This window comes from Myotis yumanensis, unplaced genomic scaffold, assembly GCF_028538775.1.
Source record: "Myotis yumanensis isolate MYYU_CA2020_CCGP unplaced genomic scaffold, mMyoYum1.0.hap1 SCAF_9, whole genome shotgun sequence".
Classification (NCBI taxonomy): domain Eukaryota; kingdom Metazoa; phylum Chordata; class Mammalia; order Chiroptera; family Vespertilionidae; genus Myotis; species Myotis yumanensis.
In genome coordinates, this window is record NW_027223760.1 from 4,689,943 (window position 1) to 4,716,992 (window position 27,050).

Below are 27,050 nucleotides of genomic sequence, written 5' to 3' on the forward strand. Positions count from 1 at the left end.
CTGAAAGGTTTATGTGTACACACACCAGGCGGGGAAAGAGTCCTGGGGTCACAGTCACGTCGCCCAGAAGAGCCCCCCAAGGTGCTCGGTGTGCAGAGCCCCAGTGGCAGTCACTGGGTTTGTGGGGACCTACAGGAGAGTGGCGGCTGCCTCTCCTCTCAGCCTCTCACCTGGCCTCCCCGCATGCAGACCCAACTGGAGCGCAGTGACATCTCAGGGGAGAAACAGGACGCGTAGTGTCCCCATCCTGCCCTTGGGACCCTGACCCACACCCTGGGCTCCATTCTAAATGGACCTTCACACGAATTCTTGTCACACTGCCCAAGGACCCCAGAAGCTCCAGCCTAGAGGGCCAGACCGGACCACAGGGGCCCTGGCCACGCTGAGCTCTGCTGCTCTGAGGTCAAAACCTGACAACACGGCCCCTGTAGACACCACCTCTCTAACCACCAGCTCCCAAGAAGGTCTTTGCCTCGCCCAGCTCCTGTGGGTACAGCAAACTGACCTCCAGGCCACAGCCCCCATCCTCGTGGGCACCTCAGTGCACAGGCTCCTGCCCAAGCCCCAGAGGGACACCTCCTGGCTCTACCCTTGTCCAGCCAGCAGTTCTAGAGCCCTGTCCAGGACACCACCATCTCTGCACAAAGAAACCCCCGTCACTCAAGTTTTTCCCAGCACAGGGACCCACACAGGAGGCCTGGGAGCCCTGCCAGGCAGGCTCAGAAAGGAGTTGGGGAGAGACACCTCAACTAAGTTTATTCCTTACAAATGAACAGAGGCTCCTATGGGTAAGACTTTGCCGTGGTACCTGGAGGACCTACAGCTCTCAGTCCGCCCTTCAGTGCACGCTCAGGGTACTCTTGTGAGTCCTCTTCCTTTTCCGGGCCAGAGCGCCCAGACCAAGCCTCTGGCAGAGATAGCAGGTCGCCCCCTCCAGGTGACCCAAGTCCAGAACCACCAGCAGGAGAGCAACTGAAGGCGGCTCTCTGCTGCCCCCTGGTGGTGGTGAGAAGGTACAGGCAAAGCCTGGAGAGCAGGCTGCTCCAGCCACAGGCTCAGATCTGCAGTAACAGACCGCAGACCGGCTCTGGCTACCCTTCCCACCAGAGGTTTAGACCTTCTTAGTAGAACCTCAGGCCTGACAGGAGGGGGTGCCCGCCTCTTACACCATCTCCCATCACAGAGGCCTAGAAAAAAACCATCCTCTAGCATTTCCTGGGCCTTGTCTCAGCTCCGCAGGCTTCAGGGAAAAGGGGTGCTGACCTGTTTAATGGGGATGGCCCGGCCACTCCCGATACTGTCCACCTTGCACTCAGCGGCCTTTTTCTCCCGGTCCAAGTCGGCACCCTTCCGAGACTGGAAGAGAAAAGAGGAGGAATGTTAAAGGGGCCCAGGGTCAGCGGGGGAAAGCTGCCCACCTGGAATCCCCAGCCCGCCCGCCCGCCCGCCCTCCCTCGGCCTGGACAGGCCCTAGCAGGGGCAGGGCCGGGGCGGCGGGACGGGGAAGGAACTGAGACCACGAGTATTCCAATGGGTTTATTCTTACACAGGGCACCATACAGAGCAGCACAGGTCACTGAGCCGGGACCGCCCCTTACAAAAGAGCAAGGACACGAAATACCAAGGGCGTGAGAGGCGCACAGCCCAGGGGGCTGGGGTGTAAGAGAAGGGAAGGGGTGAGGAGAGGTGGACGGTGGGACTGAGGAATGGCCAGGAGCACAGGGCACGACAATCGGGGAGAGCAAAGTCCAGAAGTGAGCGGGCAGTGGCCCGTCTGCGGTACAGATACCACACAGCACGTTGCGCCGAGCTCATCGGCGTGGCCCAAGGGGCACAGTGGATGGAGAGAGAGAGGAGAGAGGCCGGAAGAGGCCCTGCGCCCCTGCCAGGCTCCTGGGGCAGAGCCGCCCCATGCGGATCCTAGGAAACGGGAGGCCAAGAGGGGGAAAGGCAAGCGCGCGGCGGTGCTGGCGTCCAGAGCAGAGCAGGAACGCAGAGTCCATGCAGGAAGGAGCAGAGGAGGGGAGGGGCAGGAAAGCTCCCCCAGGAGCAGCTGGGCCGTGGGCGCGTGGACACCCCGCCCCTCTGGGCCACGTTGCCGGGCAGGCGTGGGGCCGAGCTCCCTTCTTGTCCATGCAGCGAGCCTGGCGCAGCGTCCAGCCGGGCCTGGTCCCCGGCAGCCCCCAGCCTCGGGCTCCAGCTTCCTAGCCTTCCCTGGGGGTGGGGGTTAGTTACAAAGGTTCCTGTGGGTCTCTGGAGTGGGGAGCACGGCGGCCGCGTCTCATCTGAGAGCAGTCCCAGGCCCGGCCCGCCTCCGGCCCCGCACAGGGGAATGTCCAGAGGTGCTGTGTCACCACCTGGTCTTCTAATTTGGAAGGAGTTGGAAAGGCCTTTTTGTTGATGAAAAGTTGGAAACAGTGGCACATATCTGCAAATATCGAAAGAATAAAGATTTTGGCAAGTTATACTCAAGCCCCGCGTAAGTTGGTCAGCACTGGTGAGGGCAGAGACCCAGGTGCCTGGGGAGAGATGGCAGCGGGATGAAAAGGAAGAGGAGGCGGAGGAGGAGGAGGCAGAGGAGGCGGCAGGGCAGCCGGCAGTCCATCTCAGCCAGCGGGGAGTGTCCAGGCCCATGTCCCCCCTGTTCACCCAGGCTGCCGGGAGCCAAGAGCACAGGTAGGGGGCAAAGTTACAGCAGCACAGGGGGAGCACAGCCGAGGAGCAGGGAGAACTGGGCCCAAGGCCACCGCCCGCAGCTCCAGCAGTGCCTGCTCCGGGCCTCCGCTGGGTGCCACAGCCTCTGCCCCTTTGGCCCAGGGAGAAGGAAGGTGGATGGGATCACTGCCACTGGAGGGCGGGGAGGGAGGGGGGAGGGGGTGCAGCCTGCCCCAGCTAGACTGGCGAGCCGAGAGGTCCCCAACCACCAGAGGGTCCCGGGAGCCCAGAAGGGCACACCCCCATGGCAGGAACCAGGGCAAGAGTGTCAACAAAACGAGTACATGAAGTCATGGGGGAGACTGGAGAGCTCAACAGCCATGTCCAGTGGGCAGGTCACAAGGGCACCAGCTCGAGCAGGCGTTGCTCTGCCAGGGAGATGTTGAGGAGAGGGGGTGGCCCCAATAGCAAGGATGAGAGGGGAGGTCTCGAGATGAACCCTTAGAGATGGGGGACATGTCTTGAGGCAGCCTCGGGAACAATGGCACAAGTGAGGTCACCATGGAAACAATGCAGGGGGAAATAAGGTTGCCACCATGAAGATGGAGAGAATGGAAGGCCCCGCGGGAGGATGGCAGGCGGAGGCAGCACAGTGGCAGCAGGCAGCAGAGGGGCACGGGGCAGGCAGCACGAAGGGCCGTGGCGAGGAGGCCAGGAGCATGGCAAGGACAGAGAAGGCGGGTGTGCCCAAATGTGCAGGACTAGCAGCAAAGGAAGGTGGAAGGTTAAGAATGGTGCTGAGGGAGCGGGTGACGGAGGCAGGATGTGCAGAGGGCACGGACGGCGGTCACACAGGCACCCACAGGCTCTACAGTGGTGGCAGCAGCAGCAGCAGGTGGCACAAGCAGGCAGCCCAAGGCCCTGTGAGTCTCAATGGGCCTGAACAGAAATAAGAAGCTTCGAGTCTAGGCAGGGTCAAGGCTGGGCAGTGCAAGGCATGGCGGCAGCTGTCAGCATGGACAGGGCGGGAGTGCGTGGCAGGCACAGGGGACAGAGGCAGGCAGACCGGGCAGAAGTGTGCTGGGCGAGGCAGGGGCGAGAATGAATGGGCAAGGCCTGGGAGCACTGGCTCTGCTGGACTGGTTCCTGAGAGCCCGGCTGGGGCCTGGCCTGGCGGGCAGACACAGGCCGGGCGGAGAGCCCCGCCCTGATGCTCAGAAAGAGGCGCATGGAGTGACGCAGAAGGACAGGGCGGTCTCCTGAGAATCCACGCGGCAGCTCACCCACCTGTGTCTGACCCAAGATCCTGGAATGGTCCAGCCAAGTCCCAGCTGGAGGGTGAGCATTTGGGGGTGGACTATGTGCCAGATGCTAGATCCTGGGCATGACAGACAGCAGGCTCAGGATACCTAAGAGCTTAGGGGCTGGGCCCCAAGCAGCAGGAGGCACATGGGGCCCTGGGTGTGAGGTCTGCGGGGAAGGGGAGAACCGACCTGTGAGGTTAAAGGCAGGGTGGTGGGGCACAGGCTGGAGGCCTAGGAAAGATGGCTAAGGCTTTGCTAGACCAACCGCAGCAGCGGTAGGAAGCATGGGGTGATGGGAAAGATCAGAATGTGGACAGGAGGCCTGGGCGCTGGTTCAAGCTCTGCCGCTAGCTCTCTGCGTAGCCTTGGTGCACAACTTCGAAATCTAGGGTGTTGGGGCAGCGAGAGCAGATGCCTCCACAGATCCCTCAAGCTGGCCAAGAAGCCCTAAGGTGGCCGGGAGGGGAGGTGTGTGCGGCAGGGCAGGTGGGTCCATGTGGATGTGCGGAGGGCAGCCCACGTGGGCTCAGAAAGAGAGTCTGGGAGTGGACGAAGGTGCTGGTTAGAGCCTACTGAGCTGTGTGTGTCTGTGTGGATGGAGACTGCAGGTGGCTCCCCTCCTAGATGGGCCCTGCCTGTCGGGTGGAGGCAGCTGGGCAGGTGGGAGGGGGCGGGGCACGGGCACGTACCGTGAAGATGTTGGAACGCCGCTTGGACTGCTTGCGGATGGGTGTGGGGGTGGAGGAGGCAGCGATGGTCTCGATGCGCAGCTCCCGCTGGCTGATGCTGGGGGTGGAGGGGACTGAGGACGAGTAGTCGCTGAATGCGCTGCTGCTGCCATTCGTGGCCTAAGGACAGAGAGGGCTGCTGAGGGCGTGGCGGCTCTGGGGTGGGTGCCGGGGCAGGCAGCAGGCAGGAGCCCTGCAGTATGGGGAGCCTGGCCTGGGGCTCATGGAGCAGCAGAGGGGCCACTTAGACAGAACTGAGGAGAGAGGCAGCATGGCCTGGAGGCCACTGCATGGGGCTGCCCCGTGCCCCCCAGGGAGCTAATGAGAGGCAGTGCCTAGCAAGTCGGAATCAGTGGCTGAGGCTGGAAGTGAACTGCGGAGTCGGCTCACAGGAGGGTGTGACACAAGGTAGCAGGTCACCCTGGATGTGCCATGTCAAGGATGCAGGAGGTCGGGGCAGGGGAGGACGAGGTTTGCTTGTAAGAAGTGTGTGTGACAGGGGAAGGGACACGGGAGAGCTGAGGCCGAGCACATGACAACTCAGACCACTGTCAGAGGAGGTGGCAGGAAGGGACAGGGCTGGGAAAAGGAGGAAAGACAAAAAAGAGAGGAGCAGAAAGTGCATGCCAGTGTCTACTCCAGGACTCAGAGCACACACAGTCCAGGGCCCTGGTAGCCCCTCGACCCTCACCTGCACAAGGAGCAAAGGAGCTGCGCCCCCTCACCCATCAGAGCCTCCCTGGCAGGGCCCCCGTGCACAACTGAGGTGGAGAGCTCAGAGCTAGTGCAGGAAGGCCTACAGCTAAGTCCCTGCTCTTCTGCTCCACGAGGGACGCTCACAGGGAGAGCCTGGCTGCCTTCTAAAATGCTAAAGGGAGGCATCTCGGAAAAAGCAACCAGGCTGCCAACAGGAAGCTGGTCGCCGGGTGGGCCTTGGGCAGAAGTAAAGCAGCATCTGCCCGCTGGACCAGTCCATGGGGAACCTGTGACGGCCCAGCGCTCCGCAGAGCAGGGACAGAGTGGGAAACGCACTTCCAGAAGGAAGCTCTGGCCCATGTGCCAGGGGCCGAAAAATAACCAGGCAGTGGGCCAGGAAGTGGACAGATGTCCAAGTGGAATTATGGGAGGACACTGGAAGAACCTGGCTCAGAAGCACCCCCCCCCCCCCTACCCATACCCCACATGGCATGAAAACCATTGGTCCCTGTGGAGCAGGCACTGCCCTTCTAAACTCACACACTGACAGGGCCGACAGGTGGGGGCCTGCTCACGCTCCCAATTTTGCCAGGGGCTGGTTAGTCCCAATAAGATCGCCTCTGTGCCTCCTGAGTCCGCTCCCCGGGCAGCGGCTCCTGAAGCAGCCCTGACAGCGCTCCCTAGAGCAAGTGTTCTGCTGCCTCGGCTGCAGGGGCTGCAGGGTCAGAGGGTGGCGAGCGGGGTGGGGCGCTAGCAGGAAGGCAGTCACCACAGGCGTGCAGATGAGGCCAGGCCAGTCGCACAGGCTGCATGAACTCGAGCCAGGGCTTCCAAACCGTCCACAAGGCAGGAGACCGGATGAGGAGGGACAGGCAGGCAGACAGACAGTATGTGAGGCGGGGCTGAGGCGCGAACTCGGGGACGCGGGGAGGCTGCCGCACCTGGTTGATGTGCACAGACGGGATGGAGGCGGCGGACACTGCCGAGTGGCTGGGGGAGTTGGGCAGTGACTTGCAGGGCCCGATGGCCAGCTGCTGCTTCTTCCGCAAGGCCACCACCTTCTGGGCCACTGCAGGGGACAGCACAGTCAATTACCCCTCTGGGGAGAAGGGAGAAGCCCAGCTCAGATCCGCCCCCGGAGCCCGCGCCGCTGGCCAGAGGGCCCTCCTGACCCACGGGGGAAGCAGTCCCACCAGGCGGGCGCCGAGTTACCGTCCTGGAAGACGCGCTCCACATTGAGCCCGTAGGTGGCGCACGTCTCATAGTAGGTGCAGCGCTTCAAGTCTGTGGACAGCTTGCGGGCCCTGCTGTCGTCGATGACCCGGGGGTTGGCGGCACTGATGGCATCTGTGGAGGCGCAGGGTGGGGATTAGCTCAGCCTGCGGAGAAGCTGGGCGCTGGGGGGAGGGCCTCTGGTCAGAGGCTGGGTGAGCACAGGAACCCAGGATGGCCTCGCTCCAGCTCTGCCCCTGACGCGCTGAGTGGGAATGAGCCAGCCACTCGGTTAAACCATCTCAGAAAACACGGACCCTGTTGTCACGGGGAGGGCAGGATGCAGCTGGGGAAGACCCATTGGGTAGAACCAGGATGAGGTGCCCTTTGGGTCGATGAGGGCTCAGTCAACGTGGGGCAGCAGGGGGGGTGGCGGATGGGCTTTCACACACCTGCCTGCCTAGGGACCCGGCCCGCAGGCCCGCTCACCCTGCGTGCCCACCAGCACCATGGGCACCTCGCTGGCGTTGCGGAAGCTGCAGAGGCGCAGAAAGTAGTTGTACACCGTCTGGAAGCTGATCTCATCCTCCAGGCTGAACACAAACACCACCGCGTCCACCCAGGCAGCAAACTAGGGGGGACCGAGCACAATTACCAGCCTCGCCTGGTCAGGGCGGACTCCGTACCCCTCTCCCCACACACTCAACGGCCAGAGCTGGGCAGGAGCCTCACCTGGAGCTCAGGTGGGCCTCCTTCATCTCGGATCAGCAGCAGGTAACTCTGGCCATCCACCACAATCTCCTTCTTAAACCGACCCCCTAGGACAGAGTGCACAGTCAGGGCCGCAGCTGGGAGAAGCACCCGCGGGGCCGAGCAGAGAAGAAACACACAGCTTCCAAGGAGGCAGGAGCCTGAGAAAGACGGGGCTCGAGCCCCCCAACCCCCAGCGCAGCCAGCCTGTAACGCTCACCTTCAGGGGACTCCTCCTGGACATAGGTCCCCGTCAGATAACGGTGCACAAGGGCTGACTTTCCACTAGACAGGTTCCCCACAATGCCCTGTGGGAGAGGAAGGGGCGGCAGCAGTGGTCAGAAGGCAGACGGAGGAGATGGGGCAGGAAAGGCAGAAACCATAAGGACTGAGAAGGACCAGTGCTGAAGGGGGAAGAGGGCCAGAAGGACGCTGCAGGGAGAGGACTGGAGGAGAGGGGGCTGCCCGGCCCTTCCCGCCTCACTCACCACTTTAAGCTCCGGCACCGAGCGGCTCAGGGTCCACTCCTGGCTGTTCACAAAGGAGTCTGCGGGAGAGAAGGCTGCCTGTCAGGACTGGGTGACACCCACACCTCTGCCATCTGCTACCAGCTGTCTCCTACACTGCCCCTTCGTAGGCCCAGGCCAGAGGACTGTCCAGAGGGGACCCTAACCCTCACCCCTAGTTCCCTAGGGAGCAGCAGGGCAGTGGAGCAGAGTGAAGACAGTCCTCGGGGAGGACGCTGAGAGGTGTGGGCTGCCCCCTGGTCTGGACCTGGGTCCCTCCTCCTCTTACTGCTCCAGCAAAGTAAGTAGCTCCCACCTTGCGCCACACCCAGCCTGGTGCCCCCGGGGCCCAGACAATAGGCCGAGGTGAGAGCAGCTCCAGCAGGTCTCAGCCCAGACCCACGCTGGGCTGGGCACTTGGCAGCTGGGCAGGGGGGGCAGCCTCCTGCAGCGAGTAGGAACAGCTCCCTGTGCAGGGTGGGGCCACCCACACATTCCTGCCAGCGTGAAGAGGGAGGAGCCCTGACCTGGCCCTGTTCTGTGACAGCCCTCCACCCGCAGCTCCTCCTTGTTGGGAGGCCACCACCCTTCCTTCCCCGAGACCCGCCTCCCAGGCTCCCTCCTCAGCCCATTCTCAGACCAGGACAGCGGGCCTGACATTGGCACTGTCCTGGGGACGGAGTATGTGCCACCCAGAGCCCTCCGAGGGCTTGCACAACCTTCCTCATCTTCTAGGTGGCAATGGCAACCCCCTGGGCCGCGCTTGCTTCCCCACCCAGGCCGCGCTTGCTTCCCCACCCAGGCTCTCAAAGAGTAGTTATCGCACCAAACGACCCACTGACCAACCGCGTCCACAGCAGCCCCTGCGCTCATCTGCAGAAGCCGCGGTAAGGGAGAGCCCAAGCCCGCGGGAGCTAGAAAACAGAAATGCGTTCCGCCGGAGGCTGCCCTGGGCCTCCACGCTGCACGTGCCAAAAGCCACGAAGGTCTCCTACTCCACCAGGTCGGGGCCACGCTGGCACCGGGACCTGCTGGACATCCTCCTGTCTCGCTGCCACCTCCAGGGATCATCACCACCCAGAGCCCGCTGGGCGCTGCCCTCACTCGGGCGTCCCGCCGTCCCTGGCCCACGACACGCCCCCCTCGCCCGGGAGGTTCCAGGCTCCCACCCGCTCAGCCTGGACTCCAATGGGAAGGACCCCGGCCGGCCGGGCTCTCCCTCTTACCGCTCGGCGCGCCCAGGAGCCCGGGGGCGGCGGCCGCCCGGCGGCTCCACAGCGGCTCGGAGGGCGCGGGCTGCGGCGCGGGGTCCCTGCGGCGGAAGCGGCTGGTGAGCAGCTTCCAGAGGCCGGCGGCGGAGCGGGGGCGCCCGGGCTCGGGCGCGGCGCGCGGGGCCTCGGCGCCCAGCAGCAAGTCCCGGCGGCTGGGGAAGGCGCCCAGCGAGCTGGCGTCGCCGTCGCTGCGGGTGCGCGCGCGAGGCAGCGGCCCCGACTCCGAGCGCCGGATCTCCTGGCCGCGGCGCAGGCGGAAGCTGAAGCTCTTCTTCAGCGCCGACAGGCCGCGCCGGGGCCCCGGGGCTGCGCGCCCGCCGCCGCCGCCGCCGCGCCACACCTGCCAGCGCTGGCTGCTCCAGAGCGAGGCGCCCCGCAGGAAGCCGGCGCTGCCCGCGCGCCCCAGCCCCGCGCCGGCGCCCTCGGCCTCGGCCAGCTCCAGGCGGTTCACCTCCAGGAACGTCATGCTGGTGGGCCGCGGCCGCGGCGCCTGAGAGCCGCCGGAGCGGCTGCGCCGGGCCGGCGCGGGGCTGGGCGCGGCGGAGCCGGGGCGCTCGGGGGGCGCGGGCCCCAGGACCAGCGGGCGGCCGTCGGCGGGGCCTCGGCGGCCGAGGCGCGGGCGCAGGAAGCCGAGCAGCAGGGTGCGGGCGCCGGCGGGTGCCGGCCCCGGGTCCCCGGAGCACACGCTCAGCGGCCGTGCCGGCGGCTCGCGCCCAGCGCACAGGGCGGCCGGCAGGGCGGGGGCCGCGCGGGCGACCGGGGCGCCGTGCAGGTCCAGCGAGTCGCAGACACTGAGGGCGCGGCGGCAGGCGGCGGGCCGCTCCCGGCTGCAGCTGTCCCCGGGCGGCCAGCCCTGCTCCATGGTCAGGGCCCGCGGGCAAGGGCCAGGCCCATGGCGAGGGGCGTGGGGCGAGGCCCGGGCCGGGGCCGGGGCCGCGGCGCACGGACCTCCGGCCTCTGGGCACCTGGCATCGGTCGACTGAGTCCCACAGCTCCTCCACCGCGCGGCCGGCAAGCCCAGACCTGGCGAGGCCGGGAGCCTGCCCAGCAAGGAGAGAGAGGCGGCAAGCCCGGCCTGGAACACCCCGGAACGGCGGCGCGGGGAGCCGGCCCACTGGGGCAGCCCCGGGAGCCCTCGGAGAACAGGAAATTCCAGCCCCGGGCTCCTCCTCGGAGTGGAGCAGGTAGGTGAGGAGCTGTCACTCAGCGCAAGCCAAGGAGCTAACAGTTCTTACTGGGCCCACTTTGGACAGAAGTGGGCCACTCTTTCTCCAAAGGAAAAACCTGACGGTGAAACGCCAGGGCCGAAATTAGGAAAAGGGTGAAGTAAGAGGAGGAAGTCACACACCCTCTCTGGGCCTTCCTCTCCTGATCTGTAAAATGGGAAGCCCAAATGAGGGGACCCAGCTTAGTTCGAGGCTCAGACATCCTGAGGCTGGGGAGCTGGCGGAGCAGGGCTGCTGGATGCTGCAGGGGAGTTGCTGTTCTGCTCACGACTGAGGCTTTCCTCCTCGGTGACTGACATCGTCGGGACTGGCTTGTGTCGTCCTGCCTAAGGGCAGTGGAAAACCCAACGGTGACCTGTGGACTTGGACCATACAGTTCTGGACAAGGAAAACTCAACTTACGGGTTCCTGAACTCTGGTCTGCAGCCCCCGGGCCTCGCCTCCTGTCAGAGGTGCCCAGAGGTTGGCTGGCTGAGCAGAGGTGAGGAGCTGGCCTGCAGCGTGGACACGCTCTCTCCAAGCCCTTGGACTGTGCAGTGTGGGCTGCACCAGACACTCATTAAACACGGAGCTCTCCCAGTCCTTCTCCAGCGCCCTGGAGAGGAGCCAGCAGCCAGTTTACCAAATCCACAGGACCCCGGGCAGATCAGGAGAAACCAGTTTTGGAAGTGGCGAAGGTGAGGAGCTCTTTTCCTTTAAAGAGGTAATGCTCCCTGGTTTCCTCCACCCCCCAGTCCAACCCAACTCCCAACTTGCCTCTTAGCTTTAGAACCAGGGTCCTCGTCAGAAGCAAAGTACAAGATAAAGTGCCACATTCCAGAGGGGGCTGGAGGGGGGTGAATGCCTGAGGAAGGCAGGGCCTCTCCATCCTAAGGTGCTGGGGCAGAAAGGGGCTGGGAATTCCCAAGTCCCGGACTGGATTGCCCGGAGAGGCCTGGGGTGAAGTTGTGTTCTCTTGGGACTAGTCATTAACAGTGATGAGGCTGGCTTTGTCCTCTCGGGGTGCATAGTCTCCACATAATAGATGGTTCCGCTGAAGGGCCTTTTCTAGGATCCTTCAGGCATGGAGACCAGAACATGACCCAAGAATCCTGACTCACATTTCCAAGTTTAAAATTCCCACACTCGACTTCCAACTTCCCTATCTGCACACCTCTCTCTCTCACACACACAGAATTGCCCCTCCCCCAAAGAATAAGGTGCTCATCTCGAACCCTTCCCCCAAGCCAATGAAAATGCACACAGAGGACAGCGGTCTGGGGGCCATCTGGGGACTGAGGGAGAGGGAACAAGATACCCAGAGGGGATGGGCTGCTTTAGAATCCACTGGCTCTTGCTGGGAGTAGCAGGATGGGATTGGAGGGGAAAAGCCCCCCCACCCCCGCCAGCTACATGCACACTGGCACACTGGCACAGGGAGGTTGGGCAGCAGTGCCCAGTACCAGACATGGAAGGACATCTCCTATTCTCAGAGGACACACCAGCGCTGGCTCCCCCTGCACCTGTATGATCAGCCCCGGCAAAATGTTGACTTCCCAAACCAAACAGCTTCCTCGTCAACGGGCTGCCTCCTTCCCAGCCCTTTCCCAGAACCCGTTCCTGACGGGCAGAAGTGAGAGAGGGCACCTGCCTACACTTAGAGCCCAAGGACATGGAGACCCCAGAGAGGAGAACAGGGCAGGCACACAGCTCTTCGCGGGCATCGGCCCCACCAGGGACGAGGTCTCTGTTCTGTCTGACAAGATTCTGCTCCAAAGAGAAGTGGTAAACAGTTCTGCTCAACAAGCCTGAAGGACACGAGTGCAGCACCCAAAGCTCCCAGCTGCAACCTTGCAGACACGACAGAAAATCCGTACAATAGCCCTCAGGTCAGCTATCTGTCGGTCATCAGAAACACAAAGTTAAACCTGTCGCTGGGGGGTGAGGGTCACCATGGCAGTTTCTGGGGGAATGGAAGAGGCAATGCCTCATGATGCCTGCAGTGAGCATTCCGGGTGAGATGGGCACGCAGCCCTGAGAGCCAAGCGTGCAGAAGCTGAGCACTGCACGGCCCCTCTGGTCCGAGGGCCTGCAAATCAGAAGATGCTGAGTCTATGCACACATGCAGCGTGCTGCTGGGCCTCAGTCACCTTGCTCTGCGTGTCTGGGGGCAGCAGGAATATACTACTGACCGCGTCAGCGGAGCTAAGGTGAAGAGAAGGACCCAGTGAAGGCCTGACTTCCAGGCGCTGCGGACACAGAACACTGGTCCTGAGCAGGGCAAAGGGCGGCCTCGGGCTCAGGAATCCCACAGAACCTGCACCTACTTGAGTCTCCACTCAAATATTTGCCAGTGATCTGCTGATAAGCTGAGGTATGCCCAGCTGAGGCCACGCGGCCCACAGGGAGCTGTGGCTGGCCTCCTCAGAGGTGGGATGGGCCAGCTGCCTGCTGACACCAGGTGCGTGTGGGTGGCTCAGGGAAAATCTTCAGCTTCTCCCTGCAGCCCAGATGATCCCAGAGCTACCAGCCCCAGCGTCACCCAATATCCCTCAACGTCACACAGGTTCCCCTTGTCCACAAGGTGGCAGCAAAACCTCTTCCTGCAGCCCTGGCGGCCAGTGCAGGTGACCACAGCAGCCGCCATATGCAGGTCTCCAGTCCAGGACTGGAAAAGGGAGAGGAGGCTCGAGGCTTCCCCCTTGGTCCCTGTTTGCTCAAAGCCTCCCCAACAAGCCAGCACTCACGCTGGAGGCCTGCAGGATTCTTGAGTCTTTACAAGTGTCAGGGGCTGTCCACCAAGACAGTTCGATGCAGATGCAGCAGCAGCAGCAGCAGCAGCAGCAAGGAACCTCCACATTCTCCCCCCAAACCGTTTACCCATGTTCTCCGTTCCCTCCTCCTCACCACGCCCCACATCCAACCCGAGGTCCGTCCTTTTGGCTCTACCTCCTCAAGTCCACTTCTCACCACCTCCTCTACCCGGCCAAGGCAAGCCGCCACCTCCCAGCCCAGGGCCCCACTGCCAATCCAGAAGTGACCCGGGCACTGCCCCTCAGGGGCTTTCCACTTGGTGCAGAATCACAAGTTCCTTACCATCCAAAGTCCATGTGCCTCTTTGACCTCACCTCCTGGCACGCGCCCCCTCCCACCTGCGTCAGCCAGCGCCCCGGACACAGGGCCTCTGCACTTGCTGGTGCATCAGCTCACCCAGCTCACCCGGATCCCCTTCCCTCAGCAGCTGGGTGCCCAGCCACTCCCATCACCATGGCCACCTAATAAGCATTACTCCCAGGCACTTTCCTGGTGTGTTTAACACCCCACCCACCCCTGCACTCAGCTGGGCTTCCTGACTCCCAGTGAGTGAGTGAGTGAGTGAATGAATGTCTCCACTGAGCATGAACTGTGCACCAGGCCTTTGTTCTCCTTGCAGAGAGGCAGGCTTGGGAGAGATGGCCCCTGATTGGTAGTCTTTTTTTTTTTTTTTAATTCATTTTATTGATTTTTTACAGAGAGGAAGGGAGAGGGACAGAGAGTTAGAAACACTGATGGGAGAGAAACATCGATCAGCTGCCTCCCGCACACTCCCTACTGGGTATGTGCCTGCAACCAAGGTACATGCCCCCGACCAGAATCGAACCCGGGACCCTTCAGTCTGCAGGCCGACGCTCTCCATCCACTGAGCCAAACCAGTCAGGGCTGGTACAGTCTTTTGAGGCAATAAACTACAGGCAAAATAGTTCACACAGACCCCACGTCAACAGGGTGGCAGTGCACTGGCAAGACACTCACATACTCAGGAGCTGAGGGCACTGGGTTCAAATTCAGCCTCTGTGCTGATCCATGTGCAGTCACCTCACTGGGTCTCGGCGGCCAGTCTGTAAATCAGGGATCATCCACCCTGCCCGTTCGGAACCTGGCTCACAGCAGGTGATCCAACCAAGGAGCCTCACTCATTCACACCAGCGCCAGCCCTCTTCCAGGCAGACAGTGAGGGGGACACCTCAGCAGCTCCATGTCTGCTGGGCCTTTGGGCTACTGGTCCCTCCATCGCTTCCCCAAGGGACTGGAGCAGGGGTCCTCAAACTACGGCCCGCGGGCCACATGCAAATACAAATATTGTATTTGTTCCCGTTTTGTTTTTTTATTTCAAAATAAGATATGTGCAGTGTGCACAGGAATTTGTTCATAGTTTTTTTTTAAACTATAGTCCGGCCCTCCAACGGTCTGAGGGACAGTGAACTGGCCCCCTGTTTTAAAAGTTTGAGGACCCCTGGACTGGAGAGTTGGACCTCAGAGTCCCCGGGCCTAAGTGGGTCATGTCATTCTCCGAGTATGTAAGGAAAACCAATATGGGCTGGAAAAAGCAGATTCATACTGTGAAGTCCTAACCCCCGGGCCTTAGACTGAGGCCTTTTTTTTTTTTTTTTAACATACATTTCTTTATTGATTTCAGAGAGGAAGGAGGAGGGAGAGATAGAAACATCAATGATGAGAGAGAATAATTGATTGGCTGCCTCCTGCACGCCCCCCACTGGGGATCGAGCCTGCAGCCCAGGCATGTGCCCTTGGCCGGAATCGAACCTGGGACCCTTCAATCCGCAGGCTGACGCTCTATCCACTGAGCCAAGCTGGCCAGGGCTTAGACTGAGGCCTTAACTGGCAATAGCAAGGGTGCGAATGTAACTCGCTAAGATGAGGTCACACTGAGTAGGGTGGACTCCTAATCACATGTGACTGGTACGTGGAAATGTGGACATAGAAACAGTCATGCACAGAGGGAAGGGAGCCATCTACAAGCCAAGGAGAGAGGCTGGAACAGATAGATCCTCCTCAGCCATCAGAGGGAGCTCAGCCCTGCCAACACCTGGACTTCAGACTTCCCGCCTCCAGGTGTGAGAGAATCAATTCCTGTTGTTTAAAGAAAACACCCCCCACTACCCTGCCCCCATACGTGGGGCTGCCGTTCCTGCAGCCCCAGGAAACACAGAAGCTGTTAGACTCAAGACGGTGGCTCCAGCCCTAACCGGTTCGGCTCAGTGGATGGAGCATCAGCCTTCGAACCAAAGGGTCCTGGGTTTGATTCCAGTCAAAGGCACATACCTTGGTTGCAGGCTCCTCCCTGGCCGGGGCCCTGGTCAGGGCTCGTGCAGGAGGCAACCAATCTATGTGTTTCTCTCACATCGATGTTTCTCTCGGTCTTTCCCTCCCTCTTCTACTCTCCCTAAAAATCAGTGGAAAAATATCCTTGGATAAGCGTTAACAAAACAAACAAAAAGAAGAAGAAGGTGGCGGCTCCAGGGGGCCCAGCAGGGATGACTGCACAGAAACCAGCCCCCCAGCCCAGCCCAGCCCAGATCATCCCCCGGGGCTGCTCAGAGGGGCTGGGGAATTCTGCCCTGTCTCCCAACTCCGTGTCAGAGAGCTCCCCAGCGGCAGTGTCACCCCCACCCCACCCCACCCCACCCCACCCCACCCCAAGGTAGAGAGAGCTGAGGGCATCAAAGGGGCCAGGTTGGGGTGGACAAAGGGAGGAAACCAACACTGTCCGCTGGGAAGCAACGTCATCCCAGCCCGGAAATGGCCTTCGAGCCCCAAACTAGCTACTTAGCGATAGTCTCTTCCCTTTCCTTTCTGTCCACAAACTCTGGACAAGACCCAACAAGACCGGCCCCCGAAGACTCAGTCCCTCCCTCTGTGCAGCCCCACCGGCCTCCTGACCTTGACCCACATTCTAACACCCTGAGCGGGATCCCGGACATGCTGCTTCCTGCCCAGCCCAGGAAAATATCCCCGGGGCCGTCTGAGGACCGTGGGCCCTTCACCAAAAAGCCCAAAAAGCCCAAAGGAAAGGGAGCTAGTGCGGGGAGACTGCACAGTCGCCTGATGGAGGGAGACGAGACTCAGTGTAAGAGGGTGGGCGCTCCCTAATGTCACTCTGCCTGCATCCCAGTCCGGACACGGTTCCTGCATTTCATATTTTTAAACGGCCCAGCTATGTCCCATGAGCTAAGAACCCGCTGCTTCCAGCCTCACAGGCTTCTGAAGCACATTCAGTGATGAGATCACCGTCCCTCAGCGGTATCAGCTCTCTCGTCTACTTTCATCCTATTTTCACAAAAGTAAAGTATTTGAATCAAGGGAAGATGCAATGGAGTGTTCAGATAATTGCACTAAGTTTGCTCCTAGATGGAGGAGCTGCAGAAACGAAGCTGCTGCCAGGTACTACGCCCTCCCCGCCCCAGCCGGACTCCACCACCTCAGCCCTCAAATGCACAAGTAAAGGGGATGGAGGGTCAGTGTACACAACAACAAAAAAATAACAAAGGCAGGTGGTTTGAGAGTCTAATGGACAAACGTTTAAAAGTGTCTGAATTCGGGACTACATCAAAATAAAAAGCTTCTGCACAGCAAAAGAAACCATCAACAAAACAACAAGAAAACCCACCTCGTGGGAAAACATATTTACCAACGTCATATCTGATAAGGGCTTAATCTCCAAAATTTATAGGGAACTCATACAACTTAACAAAAAGAAGATAAACAATCCAATCAAAAAATGGGCAAAGGATCTAAATAGACACCTTTCAAAAGAGGACTTTCAGAAAGCCAAGAGACATATGAAAACATGCTCAAAGTCACTAATCATCCGAGAGATGCAAATCAAAACAACAATGAGGTACCATCTCACACCTGTCAGAATGGCCATCATCAACAAATCAACAAACGACAAGTGCTGGAGAGGATGTGGAGAAAAAGGAACACTTGTGCACTGCTGGTGGGAATGCAGACTGGTGCAGCCACTATGGAAGGCAGTATGGAGGTTCCTCAAAAAATTGGAAATGGAACTCCCATTTGACCCTGTGATCCCACTTCTAGGAATATATCCCAAGAAACCAGAAACACCAATCAGAAAGGATATATGCACCCAGATGTTCATAGCAGCACAATTCACCATAGCTAAGATCTGGAAACAGCCTAAGTGCCCATCAGTAGATGAATGGATTAGAAAACTGTGGTACATCTACACGATGGAATACTATGCTGCTGTTAAAAAGAAGGAACTCCTACCATTTGCAACATCATGGATGGAACTGGAGAGCATTATGCTAAGTGAAACAAGCCAGTCAATGAAGGAAAAATACCACATGATCTCACTCATTCATGGATAATAAAGACCATTACAAACTTTTGAACAATAATAGATACAGAGGCAGAGCTGCCTCAAACTGATTGTCAAACTGCAGTGGGAAGGCCAGAGAGAGTTGGGGGGCAGGAGGGAGGGGAGTAAGAGATCAACCGAAGGACTTGTATGCATGCATATAAGCATAACTAATGGACATAAGACACTGGGGGGTAAGGGAGGGTAGGGGTTTGTCAAGGGCGGGGGGGAAAAAAGGACACTTATGTAATACCCTTTGTAATACTTGAAGCGAAAAATAAAAAAATAAAATAAAATAAAATAAAATAAAAAAATAAAATAAAAAAAGTGTCTGAATTCACATTACAGATTTTAAAAGCAGGACAGGAACTTCGCCAGGGGGAGGGGCCTATACTGAGCCCAAGCCCACCCACTGGCCCCAGCATCCAGCACACAGGCCCAGGCCCGGGAGCCCGGGAAGCCCCAGGGCAGGGCTCAGGTTGACACCAGCAGGATCTGGACATGGAGGCTGCCTCCTCTACCTCTGCCAGCTCAGTGGTGATTCTCCGCCTACCCTGGCTCATGCCTGCTATCCCCACAATGCCCCCGGGGAGAGGGGATCTCTCAAACCTGCCAGTATCCTCTCAACATCCCAGCTCATCTGGTCTCTGCTATAGAAGCTATCATCTGCCCTCACCTGTCTGGGGCTCCTGGGCACAAGCAGGATGACAGACACCTGCCCTGGCAGCTCAGAGCCCACCTCTGTAGCCCCAAGGGCAGCAGGGCCGCCTCCGGTGCCCCATAGAACCAAGGCAGCAGCCACGTGGGACACTGCTGGTGCCTGGGAAGGAATAGCCAGTTATTGAACACGAGAGGCCCGGTGCACGAAATTCATGCACGGGGCCGGGGGGTCCCCTCAGCCCAGCCTGCACCCTCTCCAATCCGGGACCCCTCGGGGGATGTCCTACTGCTGGTTTAGGCCCAATCCCACAGGGCCTAAACCGGGAGTCAGACATCCCTCTCACAATCCAGGACCGCTGGCTCCTAACTGCTCACCTGCCTGCCTGGTCACCCCCAACTGTCCCCCTCCCGCCAGCCTGGTCGCCCTCAACTGCCCCCTCCCCCTGCCAGCCTGGTCACCCCAAACTGCCCCCCTCCCACTGGCCTGGTTGCCCCTTACTGTCTCCCCTGCCAGCCTGGTTGCCCCCAACTGCACCCCCCCCCCTCCCGCCAGCCTGGTCGCCCCACACAGCCTGCTGTTCAGTCTTTTGGTCGCCCCTCACTAACCCCCCTGCCAGCCTAGTCGCCCCATGCAGCCTGCTGTTCCCTCGTTACTGTTACTGTGCCGGTGTCCTGGACAATTTGCATATTCCTCTATTGTTAGTATAGATGAGAGGCCCCACTCTGGGCATTTACACACAATGACCCACTGAGCACTCACAATAACCCATTTTTCAGATGAGGAAACTGAGGCACAGACACCAAGTAACTTGCCCAAGGTCTCCAGTAAGTGGAATTCCAACCCAGGCTATCTGGCTGGCCCCTAGCCTTTGGGCCTCCCTGGCCTGGTGACATCTGTGCTGACACAGGGCCGACTTCAGCCTGAATTTCATCTTACTGCCATCCTCCCCCTCCTATCTTCCTTTCCTCCTGCCCTGGTACCCACATCGGGGCAGCCCAGATGGCGTTCCTAGCGGGGGCCCTCCTTTCAAAAACCCTCCCCAAGGTTCCTCTTCACCCACCTTCCAAACGAACTCCTGCCCCACCCCCACTCTCCCAGCCCTGGATCAGTGCAAGGGGCTAATACAAGCTGGGCTACTCTCCCAGGGACCCGTGGCCACTTACAAAGGAGAAAGCTGCCTCGGGTAACTACCTCTGACAATAAAAGGGGACCTATCGAGGGGCAGATGGGTTCATGCCACGTAGACAGAGCCACAGAGGACCCAGGGCAGGCCCACTAGTCGGGGAGGGGAAGCGTGGGTAGGTCAGACCACCCTCCTGAACAGGAGATGCATAGAACTGGGGTGGGGCAGGAGCAACCCCAGATGCGGCCAGTTCACCTGCACAATTTCCTGCCAACAAAACCACGTGCGTTCGGCCCACAGGTTCTCCTGCAGCAGAGCCACTGACGATCGGATCAGCACTTCAGGCATCTGGTGACTGGGGTTAGACTTCGATGTTAAGTCTACTGTCATCTGCCTTCAGCCCGATGACTGCAGCCCGGGCCAGCCCACCAGCTCTCAGGCCAGTGACCACGCGGGGGCCCACAGGAGAGCATGAGGGAAGGAGCTCTGTGACTGACAGTGGCCTTCCCCTGGCTGGGTGGCTGGGCCTTCAGCTTCGAGATGAGAAAGGCCAGGAGGTCTGCCGGGAGCCGGTCCATGGACCGGCTCCCGGCAGAGGTCTTAGGCCATCTAGAGCCACTGCCCTCTGGGAACTTTCAAGGTCAGAGTCAGCAGACCAGGAGGCCCCTGGCAGGACCCCTCCCTGACGAGCAAGGCGATGGTCCTGGTCTGTGTGCAGCCAGCTCAGGGATGCCAGGCACAGCGGGCCAGTGACAGAGGTGGCGGGGACCCTGGCAACCTGGTAACTGTCTGCAAAGCACCTCGCAGACAGGTCTCCTGGGGCTGTCTTCCCACCTTCACCCGTGCTCCTGTGCGCCCTCCTCACCCCCACCTGCCCAAAGGCCGTGCTGCACTGGCACCATGCAGGGAGGGTGGCCACGCAATGAACCAGAGAGGGGGCTGTGGGGCTGTGGGAAGGACCAAGCAGATGCAACAAGGCTCGCTGGAGTTACAGAACAGGAGAGAGAGGATCAACAGATTCAACTACATAAAAATAAAAAGCCCTGAATGATAAAAGCCTGTGAAAACCCTGATGGAAATACAATTAATGGGAAATCAACACATGAAAAGAAATGTGCTTGTGTCAGTGGTCAACCTCGTTTCACTGCACTTTGCAGACACTGCGTTTCCATCAACATTGAGGCAAGACCCTCTCGGGCACCAGTAAAAAGCTCACCACTTGCTGAGGGCTCAAGTGATGGCTGACATGTTTTAGCAATAAAGTATTTTTAATTAAGGTAAGTATATATTTTTAGACATAATACCACTGCACATTTCAAAGACCAACGACATCTCACTCACGTGTGGAATATCTAATGACCAACATAAACTGATGATCAAAAATAGATCCAGAGACAAATGGGGGGGCGGGACGGGGGAAGGTAGAGAAAGGACTTGTATGCATGCATATTAGCATAACCAATGGGCACAGACTCTGGGGCGGTGGGGGCTTGCCCTCTGGGGTGGGGAGGGTCAATGGGGGGGGGGAAGGAGACATATGCAAAACTTCAGAGCAATAAAATAAATAAATAAATAAATAAATAAATAAATAAATAAATAAAGACTAACGACAGTATCGTGTAAACATAACTTTCACATGCACTGGGAAACCAAAAAATGTGTGAGTGGCTTTACCGCGAGACTGGGAGGTCTTAGTTGTCTCAACATCACCGACAGCAGGGCCTGAGGTGACTCGGCAGGAGGTACCCATGAGCCCCTAGACCTCACCTCCAGTCACTGTGGCACTGGCACCGGGGATGGAGGGACAAGTTACCACCACCAGGCAGCAGCAGCAGCGGCCCGTGCCGGGCGGAGCACTGCCTGCAAGAAATCTGGCTCGGACGCCTCGCCCGTCTGTGTGAAGGGAACAGCGTGATGGGCCTGTTCCATCCTGACCCGTTCTGACGGGGAAAAGCAAAAACGTGATATAAGGCATCTGGGGGCAAACTGAGGAAATCTGGTTACGGATGATGAGCGACTACTGATGTGAGAGGATTCCTGTCCCAGGCTTAGGTTTGATGCTGGTACTATGTTGTGTGGAAGGTGTCTGGTTCTTAGGAAATGCCTCCTGAAGTGCTTAGCAGGGAAATAATACAGGTGCTGACTGTGACCACCACCAAAAAGTGAGTGTGTGTGTGTGTGTGTGTGTGTGAGAGAGAGAGAGAGAGAGAGAGAGAAAGAGAGAGAGAGAGGGAGCACTCGCACAAACCGAATAAAATGTTAACAAATTTCAAGGAGGTCATTTTTTTAAATAAAAAGCTGGAGGGGAAACCTGTCAGTCTTTTCCTCTATATATTCTGGGCTTCCTGTCTGGCTTAAAAGGATCCCTCTTCTCTGAAGATGACACAATATTCTTCTAATTTCCTCCTGAATTTTAAATTGTTTCTCTTTTTCGTGTTACCACAGTGCATGCCAGCTCAGAACACGGGCTCTGAGGCCAAACTTACTGGGTTCAGGTGCTGCCTCGGCTATTACTAGCAAGCAACCTTGGACAACTCCTTTACATCTCCGCACCTCAGCTTCCTCATCTGAAAAATGGGGTAACGTGTCCCCTGCAGGGAGCGACAAGCGGGCACGCAGGACACAGGGCAGCGCCCGGCACACACGGAGCACCCACAGGAAGCTCCTCTTTCACTGCCGTTCTTACCGACGATCCTGCCCCCACCCCAGCTCAGAACCTGCAGCTCCGTCACCCGCTAGAGCTGTCAATCTTGTGTGACATTTGCAGCACAAACATCAAGTACTAGAGTGTAGAGAGGCACATTTGAAAAGTTTAAAAACACACTATGCCAGCCATTTCCATAATGAAATCCTGACTCCAGTACAACTGTCTCGGGTGCCCATTAAAGCAGCCGCGCGCTCACTCACAGGGCCAGCCAACCCGAGTCACTGCGTAAGGCCCAGACCACGGTCCCGGCTGCGGACATGCCCAGTCGGTAAACACATTGTTTCTTTGGTGTCAACTCAACTCAATCCAGCCCCAGGTCTCCAGCTCAGAGAAAGGCCGCACTTCTGGGCCCTCGGCTGCCTCGGGCAGCGTGTGACTTTTACCCCCTGGTAGCAAATAATCAATTTTACTGTGGATCAAGTTTTGGGGGCAACCTGGCAAGGAAAGGCTTATGGCAGCTGAAGCAGCCCGGTTGTGACCACTGCCCCCGGATCGGAAATAAGGAGGGCCTCACCCGTACCCTACTTACCTGCTCCCTCTACCTGGACCACCCCCAGTCCACCCTCGCTTTCAAGACCAGAGGGCTGGGGTGCCCCGGGCCCTCATTCCCGAGGACAGCTTTTCTTTTACCACCAAGAGGAAAATCTCAGCGTGTCCCTCTCACATCGCAAGGAAAGGAGACACCACACTCCGGGGACGGCCCCCAGCTGCCCCCCGCCCCGCGGAGGGCCTATGTTCAGCTGTTTGGATGGGGTCAGGGTCTCTATCTGTGCCGTTGGTGCCCCCAACCTGCACTTCAGTGTCCCTCCCCACCCCACACAGAGGGCACCTCACTGAGGGACCGGCTCCCGTCCCCCAGGGGTGGGAAGGCTCACTCGGGCCTCACACCCACCGTCACCTGCAGTTCCACCCCAGTAGCGGGCCAGTTCACAACTGCCTCCCGGCCAGTAACTGGCCACTCGCCCATGTCCACCTCGCTGGGCCCCGGCAGAGGGAAGGCCACTCCCCGCCCCGGGGAAGCCTGCTCACTGGGCAGGTAGTATTTTCACAGCCTTAGCCAGCTGGCCTGTCAGGAGCCTGAGCCAAAAAGCAGGAGCCCGTGTGTTCAGTGATGGCCCGGCCTGACTCAGCTCTGACCTCGAGGCGGAATGGGAATCCCAGGGAGGACAGGGACTTGACGCTCTCCCAGAGCCAGCAGCTGGGCCCGGGCCAGAGAGCCAGCCTGTCCCAGGGACTCAAGCGGAGGCACCTCTCCACCTCCTGCCAGAGGGGAGACACGGGCTCACAAGGAGCACCTGTCCTCACCCTGAATGGTGCCCCTGCCGGCCCACGAGCACCTGCGCAGGCCCGTTCTGGCAGGGACCCGAGGCTCCTCTCTCAGACCCAAGCCCACCTGCCCCTGTTCCCAAGGCCAGCGGGGCCCACCGGCTGGGCGGGGACGCTGGGCAGCAGTGTGGCCCTGGAGCAGACAGAGCCGTGTGACCTGGGCAGGGAGGCTCCCGCAGTGACCTCCAGTGCCCAGCAGGGCTCCTGGGCTGGGCACAGAGCAGAGAGGCTCCTTGGTCGTTGTCAAGCGTTACCTGCCAGGCTGGTACTGGGCTCGGGGCTCAGTGTCTAAGGCAGCGGTTCTCAACCTGTGGGTCGCGACCCCTTTGGGGGTCGAACAACCCTTTCACAGGGGTCGCCTAAGACCATCGAAAAACACATATATAATTACATATTGTTTTTGTGATTAATCACTATGCTTTAATTATGTTCAATGTGTAACAATGAAAATACATCCTGTATATCAGATATTTACATGACGATTCATAACAGTAGCAACATTACAGTTATGAAGTAGCAACGAAAATAATTTTATGGTTGGGGGTCACCACAACGTGAGGAACTGTATTAAAGGGTCGCGGCATTAGGAAGGTTGAGAACCACTGGTCTAAGGGAAAGCAGTGAGCGGAGCAGACAGCAGCTCGTGACAAATGCCAGCCGGGGAAAGAGCACCCTCTGCTGCTGGCCCCATGAGGTACCCGACCAGGAAGGCTGGGGGAGGAGGGCGCCCCACACACCAGGTCCTTGAACCAGAAAGGTGGGCATTGGAGCTGGACAAGCCAGGTTTAGATACAGCTCACAGGTTAGGGCAGGGACACCCCCTGGAGGGGCTGCTGTGGGGCTCACGGCCCATCGGGGAGACATGCCACAGCCACAGGGGGATGGGGACCCAGGAAGGGGTGAGAGAGCCTATGACACAGGTCCAGGGTGGCAGTGACGAGGCTGCGGGGGAACGACAGCTCCACAAGATGACAACCTGTCTTCGCTGGGTTGGCTGGAGGGGCCTCCGGACATCCCATCCAAGATGTCACCAAGGGCACACTAAAGCAAGCATGTCAAACTCCGGGCCGCATATGGCCCACAGCGAATATTTCTGCAGCCCAGCCAATACAACGTTTTAATAAAAATTTCGTGACTTAACTTTTACATGTCCTGTTATATATAATATTAATAACAAACTACAACCTTTGCTAATGACTGATTACTATAATTGTGTTGCATTCATTTCCCTTACGTGTGTGTAGACGCACCATTTCTCTCCTCTAATACTAGCAGCGAATATTTTAGCAGCCGATTGCCACGTCATTAGTCTTCTACTGACTTGTTTGGTGTGAGCAACAGAAAATATTTTGCTTTTGGACAACAAGAAAAATAAATTTGCGTTACGCTTATTAATTTGTGCAGTTATTCAATGTCTAATAAGTTAATGTTCAAGAAAAAATATTAACCTTTTTTTGAGCTTCAGAATGCCTTTATTTCTTTTTTTTGAAACAACATAAACCTTACCGAAACAAAAAATATTAACTTTTATTAAAATGGTCTAATATTTTATGTTAACGATTACTCATTTATTTACTTTTTTATATTTTTTTTAATTGATTTCAGAGAGGAAGGGAGAGGATAGAAACATCAATGGTGAGAGAGAATCATTGACTAGCTGCCTCCTGCACATCCCCTACTAGGGGGGATCGAGCCCGCAACCCAGGCATGTGCCCTTGGCCAGAATCGAACCTGGGACCCTTTGGTCCTCAGGCCGACGCTCTATCCACTGAGCCAAACCGGCTAGGGCACAATTACTCATTTATTCAGCATGTCTCTATCGAAATAAACCTACATTTCTATGAAAATTGAAGCTTTTTTTTTTTTTTTGCAGCCCACATAAACTTAAAGCTTGTTTATTTGGCCCGTGTCAGCCTTTGAGTCTGACATGCTTGCACTCAAGGCAGAGGGCTGCCCACCAGGCCATCCTTAGGCTCCCTGCGGGCTCCCTGGACAAAAGTTAACACAAGGGGGTTTGTAAAAGGTGCCAGCACTTACTGCTGTCACACTAGGGGATGCCCCTGCTTGGCCAGGTCCACAGCTCCCTCATCGCTGAGCAGGGAGGTGGGGAGAGTCCTGGCTTCAGCCCTGGGAAGGCTGAGACAGGGCAAGGAGGCCAGCAGGGATGCTAGCTGAGGGGCTGCCATCTGTGCCATTTTCCAAGGGTATGTGTCTGTTCACAAACTTCCTGCTATTTTATGAATATACTAGTGGCCCGGTGCACAAAATTCGTGCACGGAGAAGGGGGTTCCCTCAGCCCAGCCTGCACCCTCTCCAATCAGGGACCCCTTGGGGGATGTCTGACTGCCGGTTTAGGCCCGATCCCACTAAACTGGCAGTCGGACATCCCTCTCGCAATCTGGGACCACTGGCTCCTAACCACTCACCTGCCTGCCTGCCTGATCGCCCCTAACTGCCTCTGCCTGCCTGCCTGATCACCCCTAACTGCCCTCCCCTGCCGACCTGATCTTGCCCCCAACTGCCCTCCTCTGCTGGCCAATTTGGTTCTGATTGGTTGGTTTCTATGCCAGTCAGCACCAAAAGCTCCACCTCCTAGGTAGCCATTGGCTCCTCACAGTTGACCCAGATTTGGTTCTGATTGGTCAGTTTCTATGCCAGTCAGCATCAAAAGCTCTGCCTCCTAGGCAGCCATTGGCTCCTCACAGTTGACCCAGATTTGGTTCTGATTGGTCAGTTTCTATGCCAGTCAGCATCAAAAACTCCGCCTCCTAGGCAGCCATTGGTTCCTCACACTTCACCCAGATTTGGTTCTGATTGGTCGGTTTCTATGCCAGTCAGCGTTTCTGGGCCTATCAACAGGGCCTGATCAGAAAGGCAGGGCTGATCAGCAGCCCCGGTAGAGGCTTGGAGAGCAATGGAGGCACGGCTGCTGGCCAGACTGGGAGAGAAAGAGAGAGAGGCAAGTGCTGATCAAAAGCTGCCACAGAGGCAATGGATTAGTCCCTGCTTCTCTCTTCAGGCCTCTCTCTGGCCCTGATTCACAGCCCCCTCAGCAGTCAGTGCTGGGGCACCACACCTGCAGCGGAAGCAGTCAGCGCTGGGTTGCCACCAGCGCTGACTGCAAGACTGACTTCTGGTTGGTTGAGCCTCGGTAGTTACCAGTTGTTACAACCCAGGGTTTTTATATATATTAGGACTAGAGGCCCAGTGCACGACATTCGTGCACTTGGTGGGTGGGGGACGGTGGGGGGGAGGCGCATCCCTCAGCCCAGCCTGCACCCTCTCGCAGTCTGGGACCCCTCGGAGGATGTCCACCTGCCGGCTTAGGCCTGCTCCCCAGGGAGCAGACCTAAGCCGGCAGGCGGACATCCCCCAGGGGTCCTTAGCACTGCTGCAGAGGCAGGAGAGGTTCCCGCCACTGCCGCTATGCTCATCAGTCATGAACCCAGCTTCTGGCTGAGCAGCACTCTCCCTGTGGGAACGCAATGACCACAGGGGGCAGCTCCTGCATTGAGTGTCTGCCCCCTGGTGGTCAGTGCGTGTCATAGCAACGAGTGTCGTCCCACCGTTCAGTCTATTTGCATATTAGCCTTTTATTATATAGGATAGGATAAGTTAGCATAAACTAAGGCCAAAGCACAGCAAACAACAACAACAAAATTACAAAAACAGCCCCTGCCTAAAATGCCAGGATGGGGTGAGGGGAATATTGTGGCATTTGCTGGTGACATGCAGCATCGTAGG

The 27,050-nt window shown here is 58.4% G+C and overlaps 1 protein-coding gene across 7 annotated transcripts in view; it reads right to left on the minus strand.

Moving 5' to 3' along the window:
* Nucleotides 1–27,050, minus strand: part of AGAP3 (ArfGAP with GTPase domain, ankyrin repeat and PH domain 3) — a 56,269-nt gene that overhangs the window by 18,703 nt on the left and 10,516 nt on the right. For 3 of the 7 annotated variants that reach the window (XM_070423653.1, XM_070423652.1, XM_070423650.1), the window contains exons 2-9: nucleotides 7,834–7,892; nucleotides 7,566–7,653; nucleotides 7,328–7,413; nucleotides 7,085–7,226; nucleotides 6,596–6,730; nucleotides 6,325–6,452; nucleotides 4,649–4,807; nucleotides 1,264–1,356 (exon numbers count right to left, since the gene is read on the minus strand). In XM_070423653.1, coding sequence (XP_070279754.1) covers nucleotides 1,264–1,356; nucleotides 4,649–4,807; nucleotides 6,325–6,452; nucleotides 6,596–6,730; nucleotides 7,085–7,226; nucleotides 7,328–7,413; nucleotides 7,566–7,653; nucleotides 7,834–7,892 — 890 coding nt within the window. Of the gene's footprint in view, nucleotides 1–1,263; nucleotides 1,357–1,521; nucleotides 2,429–4,648; nucleotides 4,808–6,324; nucleotides 6,453–6,595; nucleotides 6,731–7,084; nucleotides 7,227–7,327; nucleotides 7,414–7,565; nucleotides 7,654–7,833; nucleotides 7,893–9,077; nucleotides 10,158–27,050 lie in introns of those variants that run through there. The other 4 variants (XM_070423654.1, XM_070423649.1, XM_070423655.1 and 1 more) reach the window with 4 other exon arrangements.